Genomic DNA, 12,594 nt, shown 5'->3' on the forward strand with positions numbered 1-12,594 from the left:
TTTGTAGGGTTTGGGTGTTCACTCTTCCCAGGATAGAGCCATCATTAAAAAAAAACTTAAGGAGATGAAGGTGTCCATGGAGAAAGTTCGAAAAGTGCAGGACAAAATTGAAAAACAGAAGGAAAAGCTGAGGAAGAAGGAGCAGGAACAACAGCAGAGAAGGGCAAAGAAAGAAGAGAAACTATCGCTGGATGCAACAGAGATGAAACCTGAGCCGTGATCAATGTATATTATAATCATTACAAGGAGAAACTTCCATTGAACTCCTCTGATCCCTACAAAGAAATGTGAGGTGGCCTTGTAGAGGCAAATTTTCAGAAGTAACATTTTTCTGCAATAAAAACACAACTCGAAAATGTTGGTCTGAGAAGTGTGCGTAATGCTGCCATTAAATAAGAAATCATACAGTATTTTAAAAAAGTCCTTATGTGATCATCATCATCCCTCATATTGCCATGCTCACCCTTTTGGGATATCAGTTGTGTGCACTGTATCTAACTGTATGGGATGTAAACAAGGTACTATTTACATTGAGTGTGAAAAGTTTAACACTCAAAGAAGAAAAGTCATTCCACTGAAAATGTCCTCATGTTTGCACCTTCGGAGGGACTACTTCTCTGCGCATACTGTAATGAAAGATACATGTTTCCTATTGGGACTTGAAGAAGAACACCAAAACCTCTTGTTCTGTGACAGTTACCAATTTTAATCTGTTTCTACTTTATTTTTTTGTATTCAATGGGTTTGTAATTTCTTGTTTCACGATTTTTATCATGTGTCTAATGATTATGGCAGCTTTATATTTGAAAGAGCTTTTATTTGAAAGAGCTTTCAGGTGCAATGTGCCTTACAAGGCACATATTTAAAATACTATTTATTGGCAGTCATTATTAGAACTATTATTATTATTGCTATCGAACTGCACTAGAGTGATGATTGATCGATAGTACAAACCAACATTGTTAAAGTTACTTTTGCAGCTCATGTTGGGTAGAATGTGACTGCATTTTATTATTATGGATTACCTGGATTCAAACCTCTTCCACTAGATTGTGTTATTGAGCTTTGTTGAGCAAGTGTTAGAATACCACACATACAAGATCTTTTCCTTTCAGAACACATAATCTGAACAATAGTATGTCTTCTTGTATTCAGTCATAAATGTTTACTGACTTTTAGGTTTGTATTTCATAGATTCAAAACAGCAACTATAGAGACAAAGTACAATGCATTAATTAGACAACTGCAACTATTGCATTAATTCACCCTCCAGAATAAATAAGCAAAGCTATTCACATACAAGATGTATACTTGTTTTCAAACTCTTACTGGTGTTCTTGCTGATACCATCTTATGATCTAGAATTTGAATAATGTTTATATTAAAAATAAAAAAGTGAGAACACAAAGTAGCTAGGATTAATTTCACCCATATGATATTATCGCAGATCCTTAGATTTCATATTTTTTCATGTGACACATTCCATTAAATCAATAGTTCTTGGTCAGTCTTTTTCTGTTTTTCAAGAATTGCTTTGAAAGTTTGAAAATATGAGGACTTTTCCTATTTTGAATTAGTGTTTGTGTTCCCTCTGACATATTTTGCAAATCATAAAGACCTTCAACTAATGAATTTATTTTTTCAACAAACAGGTTACTAGATAACTGGTTTTGGATTTGTCACAAATTCCTTTTCTGTTATCAAGAATCAATTCATTATTGTCACTTTAAAAATATTTTTTTTTTCATTATCTCAGGGTAATGTTGATGACAAAATGTTTGTTAATTTGCATTTTTCTAATTTGGAGCTACTGCTAATTCATTTTTCACTTTTTGGCATAATAAATTAACACAGCTGTAGTCACTGTACACATGTTTAAACCATTATGCATAAACACACAGAGCCACCCTCTTATAGCAAACATTGCTCAAGCCATCGGTACAGTGATTAGTACATTTTAAAATCTATTTGTGATCAGCTACTTGAGTCTGCCCTTCAGAAACTGTTAAAATGCATTATAGAATAGTGTCACATAAGTGATTTATTTTCTGGGATAGGTTTTTAAGCCTTTTACACAAATGTAATCTTTTAAATACATCATTTGTTATTAAAATGAACAACTGAACAATCAACTACATGAAGTAGGACAACAATTATTACTTACTAAAAGTTGCTGGTTATGCTATTATTCTTAAAGTATTCCAATAAGACAAATAATCTACATATTCAAATATTTTTCTTCATATTTTTCCAATCATTTGTGTCTTTGAAAAGTTTGCACCATGATAGAGACATAAAGTAAATGTTTGCTGAAATGTATGTGTTTGGTAATTCCATGCCTGGTACAGTAACATTCCATGATGATGGTATCAACCATTTTTATTTGCCCCGCATAACATATATTAATTAAGAATAAAGAAAAGGCATTCCCCACTAAAAGCATCTGAACTGTTTCAAATCAAAGAAAAAAATGTACTTGTGGAATTGGATTTTGTATTTACATGTACTTTTCTAATAATGTGATGTATATTAAGGCCTGTGTTCTCTAATTTGCCTTCATTTGCTTAGCTTTAGTACAGATTTATGAAGATACACTACATTAGAAGCACTTATTACGTGTTTAATCGTGTGGTGCCAGTCGTGGAGTCGATGGTTGTACCTTCTGGTAATAACATTTTAGTTGTTTATTTTATTTCTATTGGGATTTGTGCAGGATTAAAACTGTCATCCTGCGTGCCTTTCGTTATACATTTCTCCTTGGAACACATTTTATAAGAGTGATCAAAGCTAATTAAGCTATTTCATTATTATTCTCATATTTCTGGGTCTTAAAGGTTGTGTCGGGATGCACAATAATAGCAGAAAATGCACAGACAATAGCCAACTCTGATGCTTGCATCAGTTTAGAATCACTGTTTAGAAAGTTGCCAAAAAGATGTAGAGGAGCGAATTCTCATTTCTTTTCCAAGGTCGCTTTACTCTAAGTTATGGTTGTTTGGGAGACTAAAAAAAGTACTGGGACAAACTGGATACTTGCTATTTGAAACAGCAAAGGTTTCATTCATTCTTATTATGATCAAATGTGTTTACAGCTGTGTCAGTTCTAGAGGTGTATATACTAGTTAAGACTATATATATGTTATGGAGCTGAAATAATTGTTTGTGTTATTGCAGGAATAGTGTAATAAGTTCAACCAATATCACTGTAAACCTTATTCTTTAACTTATGTTTAATTTTATGCCTAATATATGAGCTTCTGTGTGTTAGAAAACATCCTATTATTTAAAAGTAAGTTCAGCTATCAACTGAAATTTTTAAAATTTAAGGGTAGTTATCTTGTTTGTACCTGCCTTGCCAGTTCGAACAAAAAAAACAAAATGAATCTAAATCAAATTAACCTACTATTAGTGACAAGGAATAAGAACCCATGTTGGACATTCTCATGATACCCAACATCTATGCATTTGGTCCTGAACTTGACAATTGAAATTGTATCTGTCAGATAAAATTAAACACTTTCTTGTGTTTTTTCCAGTTTTTGATTTGCAATTGATAGAAATTAGTTTTTATTATATTCTAGCTCCCAAGACTACTAAGGTATGTGGTGTTCTCGGTGGTGTCAGTTATTTACCTTCAGCACTTTAATGTTCATGGCTGTAAGGAGAATACTGAACACAGAGCCATTTTCATAAATACATTTCCAACCCTGATAGATACACTTGAACATGTCCCTCTTCATCACCACAGCAGGTATAAATAAAGGACTGAATACAGAAAGTAAGTGGAGCCGAATTTTCATTTGAATGTGTACAATTCTTACAAAGAATTACTTTTTTTTCATCTGAATCAGAATTTTACAAGTACAATTTTACCTACTCAGCTTCAAATAGATATTGGTAAAATGGCTTCAGCAAAATATCAAAACCTAGCTATACCGTAGCTACATATACTTTCACACATGTTATGAGATTCATATTATATGAACAAACATTGCTGAATTATTCCAGCAATGTTGGTGACATGATTTTTTTCTGTAAAAAATATAATAGACAACAGAGAATACAATAGATGTATGCAACATTCTCAAATTTGGTGACTATATAATTACTCTGGATCACAACATATTGCTATTGATTCAGAAACTGACAAAGCAACTGTATTGCACTATTTTTTATTTCTATTAAGGCCTAACACACATTAGTTTTAAGAATGGATTAGTAGTACAACACATTAAAAGGCTTCACAGTGTCACACAAAACAATACAGTTTCTAATCCCTGCAAGACTTTTTAAAATGCAAGGCTTAGCATGTGCGTTACCCATCAGTACAACAAGTCATCATATCCACATCTGGGACACATCCTACCAATTGTGTTATTTATGGTTAGTAGATGTTCTATGTATTTTGCTGCATGAAACCCATGTGAACTGCTTTTGCACCCTCTGTAATTTAACCACTCTGACTACTGATCTTTTAAAAATCGGTAATTATTTGTTTTTTGCCATTTTTTTGTAGATGGTGTTTGTGCCTAGCATCAAACCTTATTTATTAATTGATGTCAGCTATGAGCTTTAAATAAAGATTTTTTTTTTCTTAAAAATGTGTTATTGTCAGTAACTGGACTCAAAGATCATGTGAAATCACAGCCTTTTCTCGTATGTCTTTGGAGAAATTATGCCACTGATTTCATTCATGCACATTCAATAGTTCAAATATATTAAAACAAATTAAAAGCCCATCTAGCCGTTTGCGACCGGTAAAATGCATTTTGCCATGTACAAAAGATAAAATGCGACTCGGTAACTTGTTACCGAATCACATTTTGCTTTTATGATTCGGTATTAAGAAGGGGCGTGTTTAGGGCATGCCTTCCTAATACCTAGTAGCACTGGTATGTATGAATATTTTGTGACTGGGAATGCGGCCACAAAATATTTGCAGTTACCACCAACTTAAATTTGGTGGTAAACCATTTACAAACTGGAAAGGGTCCCCAAAGGACTCCTTCCCCTTTGGGAATATGGGTGCCAACATTTTGTAAGAGCAGGCAGTGGTCCCACGGACCACTGCTTACTCCTAAAAAATGAAAAGGTAGCTTCTCATTTTTATTTTTAAAATGCATCCGGTTTTCCTTTAAGGAAAACGGGCTGCATTACAAAAAAATTATTGCTTCATTTAAAAAGCAATCACAGGCATGGTGGTCTGTTGACCCCAGCAGGTCACCATCCCTGTGAGTGAGGGCCATCCCCAATGGGTCACAAATTGCGACCTGCCTTGTGAATATTGATGAGGCAGGTCCATTTACGACCGATTGGGAACGGTAAACAGTGCCTGAGAGACTGTTGTACATAGCTGTCTGCGATTTCCTAATTGCGAATAGCAAAGATTCGCAATTGGGAAATCGCAAACTGACTTTTTTGCACATCTAGTCCAATGTGTTGGACAGCCTCTCTCTATAATGGTCTTTTTTCCAAAAAGAATATCTGTATTTCTTTTTATGTCTCACCCCCCTGCGTGTCTGGACTGTACGGTGCTGGAGCTCTTTTAGAGTTTTCTATGCATGAACTAAAGTTGCTACACTGTGTAAGGTGGAAGGAGAGATCTGAAATTAGCAAAATTTGCATAGATGTGGCACAGATCAGCTCTCTCCTAGCCCTGGTGCACTTGTGGCTGCCTAGTGCCAATGAGGGACCCCTTGCGCCATGACACAAAGGTGCCTTCAATACAAGACAGGCTTATTTTTGTGCAACAAGGAGTACCTTCCTGCACAAAAACAACGCTTAGAAGCATGTTCCTCTTTCTATGTGTGCTGCAGAGTGCAGCCCACATGGAAAGAGAAACTAACTAGTAGAAATGAAGGTAATTCTCCTTGTTGCGCCTCTATCAGGTAGGCACACCATTTTGACGCAAACCCACGTTTACTGAAATTAGTACATCCCATGTGTTGATGCATGGGAAGGACCATGTTCTACCCATGGAATGCCTCCCTGGTGCAAAGTAATGCAAGGCAGCGCTATTCACTGCTTTGAGTTACATTTGTTTACTAAGCCACTTATCCTGGTCCCCGAAGTAAAAATCCCTGGGCTTTTCTATTAGAGCTATTTATGTTAATCTATCGGGGTCAGTGCTTCATTGGTAAAAGAATCAGTGCTGGGGCCCACAGGTTTGCCTGTATAATATAGTACCTAATACGAAGTCTGTCTAATCTTGCGTCCACCCCATGCCTTTTTAGTCCACCACCAGACACTCCCAGCCCCTTTATTTCATTCTTGCAGCTTCCTGTTTTCTCCCTTTGCCATGTTTGTTCAGTACTTCTTTTCCTAATTCTTCCCCTTGTGGGTTTTTCACTATCTTGCTCTGGGTGAAAGTCCGATTAGTAAAAATTGGTGCCGGCCCCCAGAAGAGTGCTGCTGGATACCACCTGCAACCACTTCCGTAAATTGAGCAATGATTTGGGCCCTGGGAGAAAACACTATAAGGGCACCAACCCAGAACACTTGTCCTTCATAGAGGAGAAGAATAGTATGTAGGAAATGGTACAAGGAAGAAATGGCAAAAGAGCAATGAAGATTAACACCAGTAATCCAAGCTTTAGCCCTTTCTCCATCCTTCTTCATACAGTTCCTTAATGGTGAGGCTATTTCCAAGCTCAGCGGTTGAACAAGTTATTAAACACCCATCACACCAGAAATGTAATTCAATCATCAGTACACTTTTAGTGAAAACCAACAGTGAAATTCTAAATACAACAGAACAGCATTATTTAAATCCAAATGATGCAAATGCATATATTGTTCCTTGCACACAATCCTCTGAATGGCTATTTCAGGAATTGGGATTAAATCCTTGGGAGGAGGATAGCCTTACTAACTCAATAGGACCCTGCTGTTTAGGTCAAAAAACAGATCTTAGATAATCAACACTTGGTAGCTATGAAAAAAGCAGAAAGCAGTTCCCAGACAAGTTCTGTTAAGTTTAACCCCATGCGTGCGGGTGTATTTCTCCCGCTGTGCGGGAGAAATAAACGGCGTTTGGGAACGCGACGTCTCCCGGCCGTCGTGCGCACACGCCCACCGTAATGCACGACGGCCGGGAGACGTCGTGCGCACACAAGGGGTTAAGCAGTATCAATCATTTTAAATAAAGAACATAACATAACAAAATGTCCCAACCAATGTTGAAAACCAGAAAAAAATAATTTAAATACACCACCATCATTAAAATATGTGAAGGGGAACCAGATATGTGAATTTTTAATGGTACAAGGCAAATGATACAAGAACCTAAAGCAGTATTTGTGGTTAACTAGGACCTAGGCACAATTTTAGGCAGAGTACAATGGAAAAGAGGTCAGATACACCAAGCGGGCTCTCCCTGTTCATGTTTTACCATTTAATATTGTCTCAGAGATAGAAGTCAAAACCTTCCACCGGGGCATGGTCAAAGCCTATGCCCAGAATGGGTCCCTCAAAGTCTGATACATCATAATGAAGCTCCTTCTGAAGCAGTGGATTTTGTACCACAATGGGCAAGTGGGACAAACCTGGATTTTGTAGCTACTGAAGTTACTTGAAAGATTGGATAAATTTGCCACCTCACCTTGGTTTAAGGTTTTACCTTCTGAATTAGTTGCTATTTTGGAAGTTATAATCCTCTAGCGGTTCAAGGCTAGAACCTGTAGCTGGGAGAGGCTCCATGAGGTCAGATGCCCTCACTGTAAGGTCCTGATAAACCAATTTTGAGCATGGCAAAAAGCTCTGAGTAGGAAAGATCTGGGTGCAACATTCTGGATGAGCCTCAGCACCTTGTCCCGGTCGAACAGAAGTGGAAAGAATAGGCTTTTTCTAAGTCTAGGAAAAGTTCCTCCTGGTCAGTCCTGAAGCCCCTAGCTCCTCTGAGTAGCTTTCTCACCACCAGGTATCTCTTGAGGCAGATTTCCTGGAGTGTCTGCTCATCTCTGGTCAGCTTGGCCCTCTTAGAGCCTGGAGTTCTGCTTTTTGTGTCCCTTGAACAGGCAAACAGGAGGCCACACACTTGACCATGGAGAGCAGTTCTAGCCACCAGGTGCCAGCATTATTCAAGAGACCTTGACTCCTTGAACCTTTTGTTACTCCTCTTCTTCCAACAGGAATCAGTAGTTTTCTTGCTGGAGGGCCTTCTTCTTCAGATGGAGTATTCCCAGATCCAGGAATGTTCTGGGGAGGTGGTGGTTGAGGTGCACTGTTTATCCTGCACACTAGAGAATGATTGGCAAAAGCCTATTACCAAATCCTAACAATTTTGTTACAGTTCCTCCACCCCCCATTGTAGCAGTTCCTCTTTACCTTATTGCAAAATAAAACTGGACTACCTGTTTTAAGACAACAGAACCATGCTGCCACCAGGTCAGTCTCAAGATCCTTAGCCACTTCCCTATGGAGATGAACTCTACTTTCATCTGTTAGCGTCAAAATCAGTTATCTCCTCTACTGTAACTAGTGTCTGTTTGTCTGAGCAGGCCCGGAAATAAATAGGAGAAGTCCAAGTCAAAATAACTAGTGCTACAGCTGCGATTTGTTCTGCCAACTGTTCCTGTTCCCTACCAGATAATTATTTCTAAGTGGTCAGCAGTTAACACCTATTTGGTTTTCCTAGACTTAGAGGCAGGCTATTGTTCTCTGAGCCAGAGAAGTTAAATCTTTTGAGCCAAGGGTGATTATTCCAGCTCTCTAGGTGTGTTGAGTGATAGAACTGTTTTAAGCTAGTTATTGATCAGGTAGCTTCAAGTACATTTTACAGAGTTACTTTTCCACTTAAATGATAAAAATTCTAATCTCACTATTAAATCACATTTTGAAACTTACGTGGGCGATAACTTTTGTAGCATTATCTCTGGTGGAAATTAAGAAATAATTATGTTTTTCTTATATAGGCCTGTCCAGGGAAAGATATAGTAAGTTGTACACAGCTAAATAGCTTACTAGTGGGTTTTATTTCAGTGTAAGAGCACATTAAGTCCAATTTGTAGTGTTCCTATGTTTACATATAATCACCCTGCTATGTCGGCTTACAAGACTTTAAGGCTGACTATATAAAAATACTCTGGGGCAGATCTACAAGGAAGTGCGGCAGCGCGGCAACGCAAGCCCTTTGGCTGGGCCACGCTGCGGCACTTCTGAAGCACAGGAATGCGACATATTTACAATATGTCGCGTTCCTGTGCTCTCCTCTGCGCTGGCGCACAAACTGCAGCCATGTGCCGGCGCAGGCACCCTTGCACCATTGTGCAAGGATGCCTGCGTCATGGGGAGATTGTTTTTATGCAGGAAGGGGCACCTTCCTGCACAAAAACAATCACTACAGGCATTTTCCTCTTTCAATGCGTGCTGTAGAATGCAGCACGCTTTGAAAGAGGAAAAACCGAGGAGAAATTAAAACATTTCTCCTCGTTGGGCCTCGCTATGCCTCCACTGAGGAGGCGGAGCATAGACACCCATTTCCAGATTTACGATTCCTCGTAAGTCTGGAAATGTGTCTCGTTGCGTGGGAACACCCACAGCAACACCCATGAAATGCCCCTTCCACGCAAAGTGCTGCGTGGGAAGAGGCATATTTACAAGGAAAGGAAAAGTCTTGCAGGGTGGCTTTTCCTTTCCTTGTAAATATGGAGAAGTGAAATGCGCCTCCAATAGGTCACAAAATGTGACATACTGGTGGCGCAGGGGGCTTGTAAATCTGCCCCAAAGTTTTTACATAGCAAGGTACTTTACACTGCCACATGTCACTGCTGTGCATTTAAATTGCAGACCAACAAGAGCACAGTGATGCTCCTCGAAGTCGTATATATTGCGTCCCATTTGTGGGTGGTGTAAATACACAGTTCAGCCTACATATAACATTTAACTTTCGTGCAATAGGTGCATTTTCTGCACCAATAGTCTTGCAGAACAGTTAAACAGAAAAACACGAAAAATCTAACTTTAGGACTACCATTTCAGGGCTAGAGCACATGTACTTTTTCACAGATTAGCAGTGTCGCAGGGATCTAGGAGCCAGATGTACGACCCTTACATTTTACGACTCACAAATTGCGTCGCTTTGTGACTTGCAATTTGTGACTCTCAAAATGCAATGTACAACAGTGTCACAGACACTGTTAGCGATTCCCAATGGGGTCGCAAATTGCCTGCCTCATCAATATTCATGAGGCAAGCGATATTTGCGACCCCATTGGGAATGGCTAGCACTCCCAGGGATGGTGGCCTGCTGGGGTCAGCAGAACAACATGTCTGGGACAGCTTTTTAAATAAAGCAGTTTTTTTTTAAAATGCAGCCCGTTTTCCTTAAAGGAAAGTGGGATGCATTTAAAAAAGAAAAATGAAACATTTCAGTTTTATTTTTTAAGGGCAGGTAGTGGTCCCTGGGACCACTTCCTGCTCTTAAAAAGTATTTTCTCACACACTCACTAAGGGGAAGTAGGTGGTAAACTGCGAGTGTTTTGCGGACGCAAATGCGGTCGCAAAATAATTGTACATGGCAGTGCGTCTCGCTATTAAGAGGGGACGCCCCTTCCAAATAGCGAGAGTCACAAATGCTATTTTGCGAGTCAGCGACTCTCAAAATAGCATTTGTACATGCCATTACCCTTTTTTGCGGTTGCAAACGGGCCCATCTTCCGTTTGCAAGCGCAAAAAAGGATCGTACATCTGGCCCTTGGGTAGAATTCTAAAATAAGGAGGGGAAATAACCAAAGATCTCACTTCCCCTAACTGTTGTAAGGAGGTGATAGCTACTAGGTATATGGTATCATCATAATAATGCCATCTTTATTTAGTTAAAAGATTTACAAACAGTTCAAATATCATGGAATATGTTAAAAATGAAGGTACTACAGTATTTACAAAATTATCTATCCCATATCTTAAGTGGAGCTACAGAAAAACACTTGCAGTGAAACAAATATTTAAGGACTGTCATGCAGGAGCAAGAAACCTATGTATTGGAGCCAAATAAAATCTACACAAACATAAACCCCATTGCAGTTTGGGGGGAAAACATTAATCACATGGGCAAAATGTCAGATTCTTTGAGACCACCCAATCCTTGGAAAGTGACAAGGAAAAGTGGATAATCTTCATTCTAAAACAGACTAACAAATCATGGTCCCAATGCAAGGTATGGTTGCATAGATGATACGGTTTCAATTTTAGAAGCAGTTTCTCCTGCCCGCATTGTAGTAATGATTAACAAAGGCCTTGGCTGCGGTGGGACTATATCCCCAAGCCTCCCTAGTCTCAGGAAAGGGCCTTGCAGCAGATGATGCGTTTTAAAGCACTGGTCTACACCCGCAGCGGGTCTACACCCGCAGCATGGGACTCGCCCCCGCGGCTGGTCGAGGCTGGGCCCACTCCCTTTCGAGGACTTTCCCTGTTCTATTTCATCTTGACTACCTCTGATGAGTGCTTTATTCTTTATATACTATGGGCAAACACAAGGCTACTGGATGTGCCATAGCACCCCGCAGAATGACAAGTATATATATCATGCTCAAGAGGGCTCACAAATGAGATCGCATTAACTAAAAGTAGATTATCTTTGAATCGGAGCGTATGGCTGAGGGGTCTCGGCAGATGGAGGGAATAAAGGCACTGACTCAATATAGAGACTTTGAACCTACTCCCTGCCACATGACCTTTTACGCTGAGTATGGCTGGAGTACTACCTCTAAAGCTCAATTAAACTGAGAAATTAAAACAGCTTCACAATAGGGGTATCCACTGGCTCATCCTCCACAAAAACTACAATATTGCGAATTGTAGTGAGATCTTAATGATGCGTAGGGTAGGTTGGGTGGGGCCGTTACCAAAAACATAGAGGGAGATTGTATCGTTGTGAACTGCAGATGTCAATCTTGTATAAAGAAGTTAATAAGGCCAAATACAGAGGGTTTCCTCATGATTACAAACATTGTTTTACTACCAATAGGGTTCTTTTAGTAGCCCCCTATGTGGGTAATGTTTCCTCCTTTCCTTTTTTGGGCCACCATTATCTGCCTAATCCAGCTGTGAAATGTAATACTTGGAATGCAGCTTTTGCATGCCTCACTGAGATTGATTGACTGGGGGAGTGTAGGCCGTCTATGGACAATGTTATGCCAAATCAGTCCTTGGACATATCTCAAGCCCCTGTTTCAAGACCTCTTATTCCCACTTCTAATGTATGTGCCCCACTCATGAAACTTTAAGCTGGAATATCGCAGGCCTTCATTCTACGGTGCATATCTCAGAGTAGCAACTGTTCATAAGAAGATATGCTATACTGTTTTTGTAGGAAACCTGGGACCTCCAGCCAATTGTGTTTGATGGGTTTCAATATTTTAGTGACCTGGCCACTTCATCAAGCTTTGGCTGTGAATTGGCGAGTTTGTCCATTTGGATAAATGTGTTAATTGGTGGCCATGGTTCAACATTAGATAGCCCAGATTGCAATTGTTAAAAAGTGCTTCTCAAGAAGGGCATGACCTTGTATTTGATTAAATTCTATAACAATGATTTTGATAAAATCCCAAATTCTAGGTTTTCTAATCTGTTTCAATATATTAAATCCATTCTGGA

The 12,594-nt window shown here is 39.1% G+C and overlaps 1 protein-coding gene across 7 annotated transcripts in view; it reads left to right on the forward strand.

The window, feature by feature from the left end:
• Nucleotides 1-4,601, forward strand: part of PPP1R9A (protein phosphatase 1 regulatory subunit 9A) — a 772,375-nt gene extending 767,774 nt beyond the window's left edge. For all 7 annotated transcript variants that reach the window (XM_085630850.1, XM_085630851.1, XM_085630855.1 and 4 more), the window contains one exon: nt 8-4,601. In XM_085630850.1, coding sequence (XP_085486976.1) covers nt 8-220 — 213 coding nt within the window. In that variant the 3' untranslated portion in view covers nt 221-4,601. The remainder of the gene's footprint in view (nt 1-7) is intronic.
• Nucleotides 4,602-12,594: the final 7,993 nt, after the last annotated feature.

This window comes from Triturus cristatus, chromosome 10 (assembly GCF_964204655.1).
Source record: "Triturus cristatus chromosome 10, aTriCri1.1, whole genome shotgun sequence".
NCBI classification, from domain to species: Eukaryota; Metazoa; Chordata; class Amphibia; order Caudata; family Salamandridae; genus Triturus; species Triturus cristatus.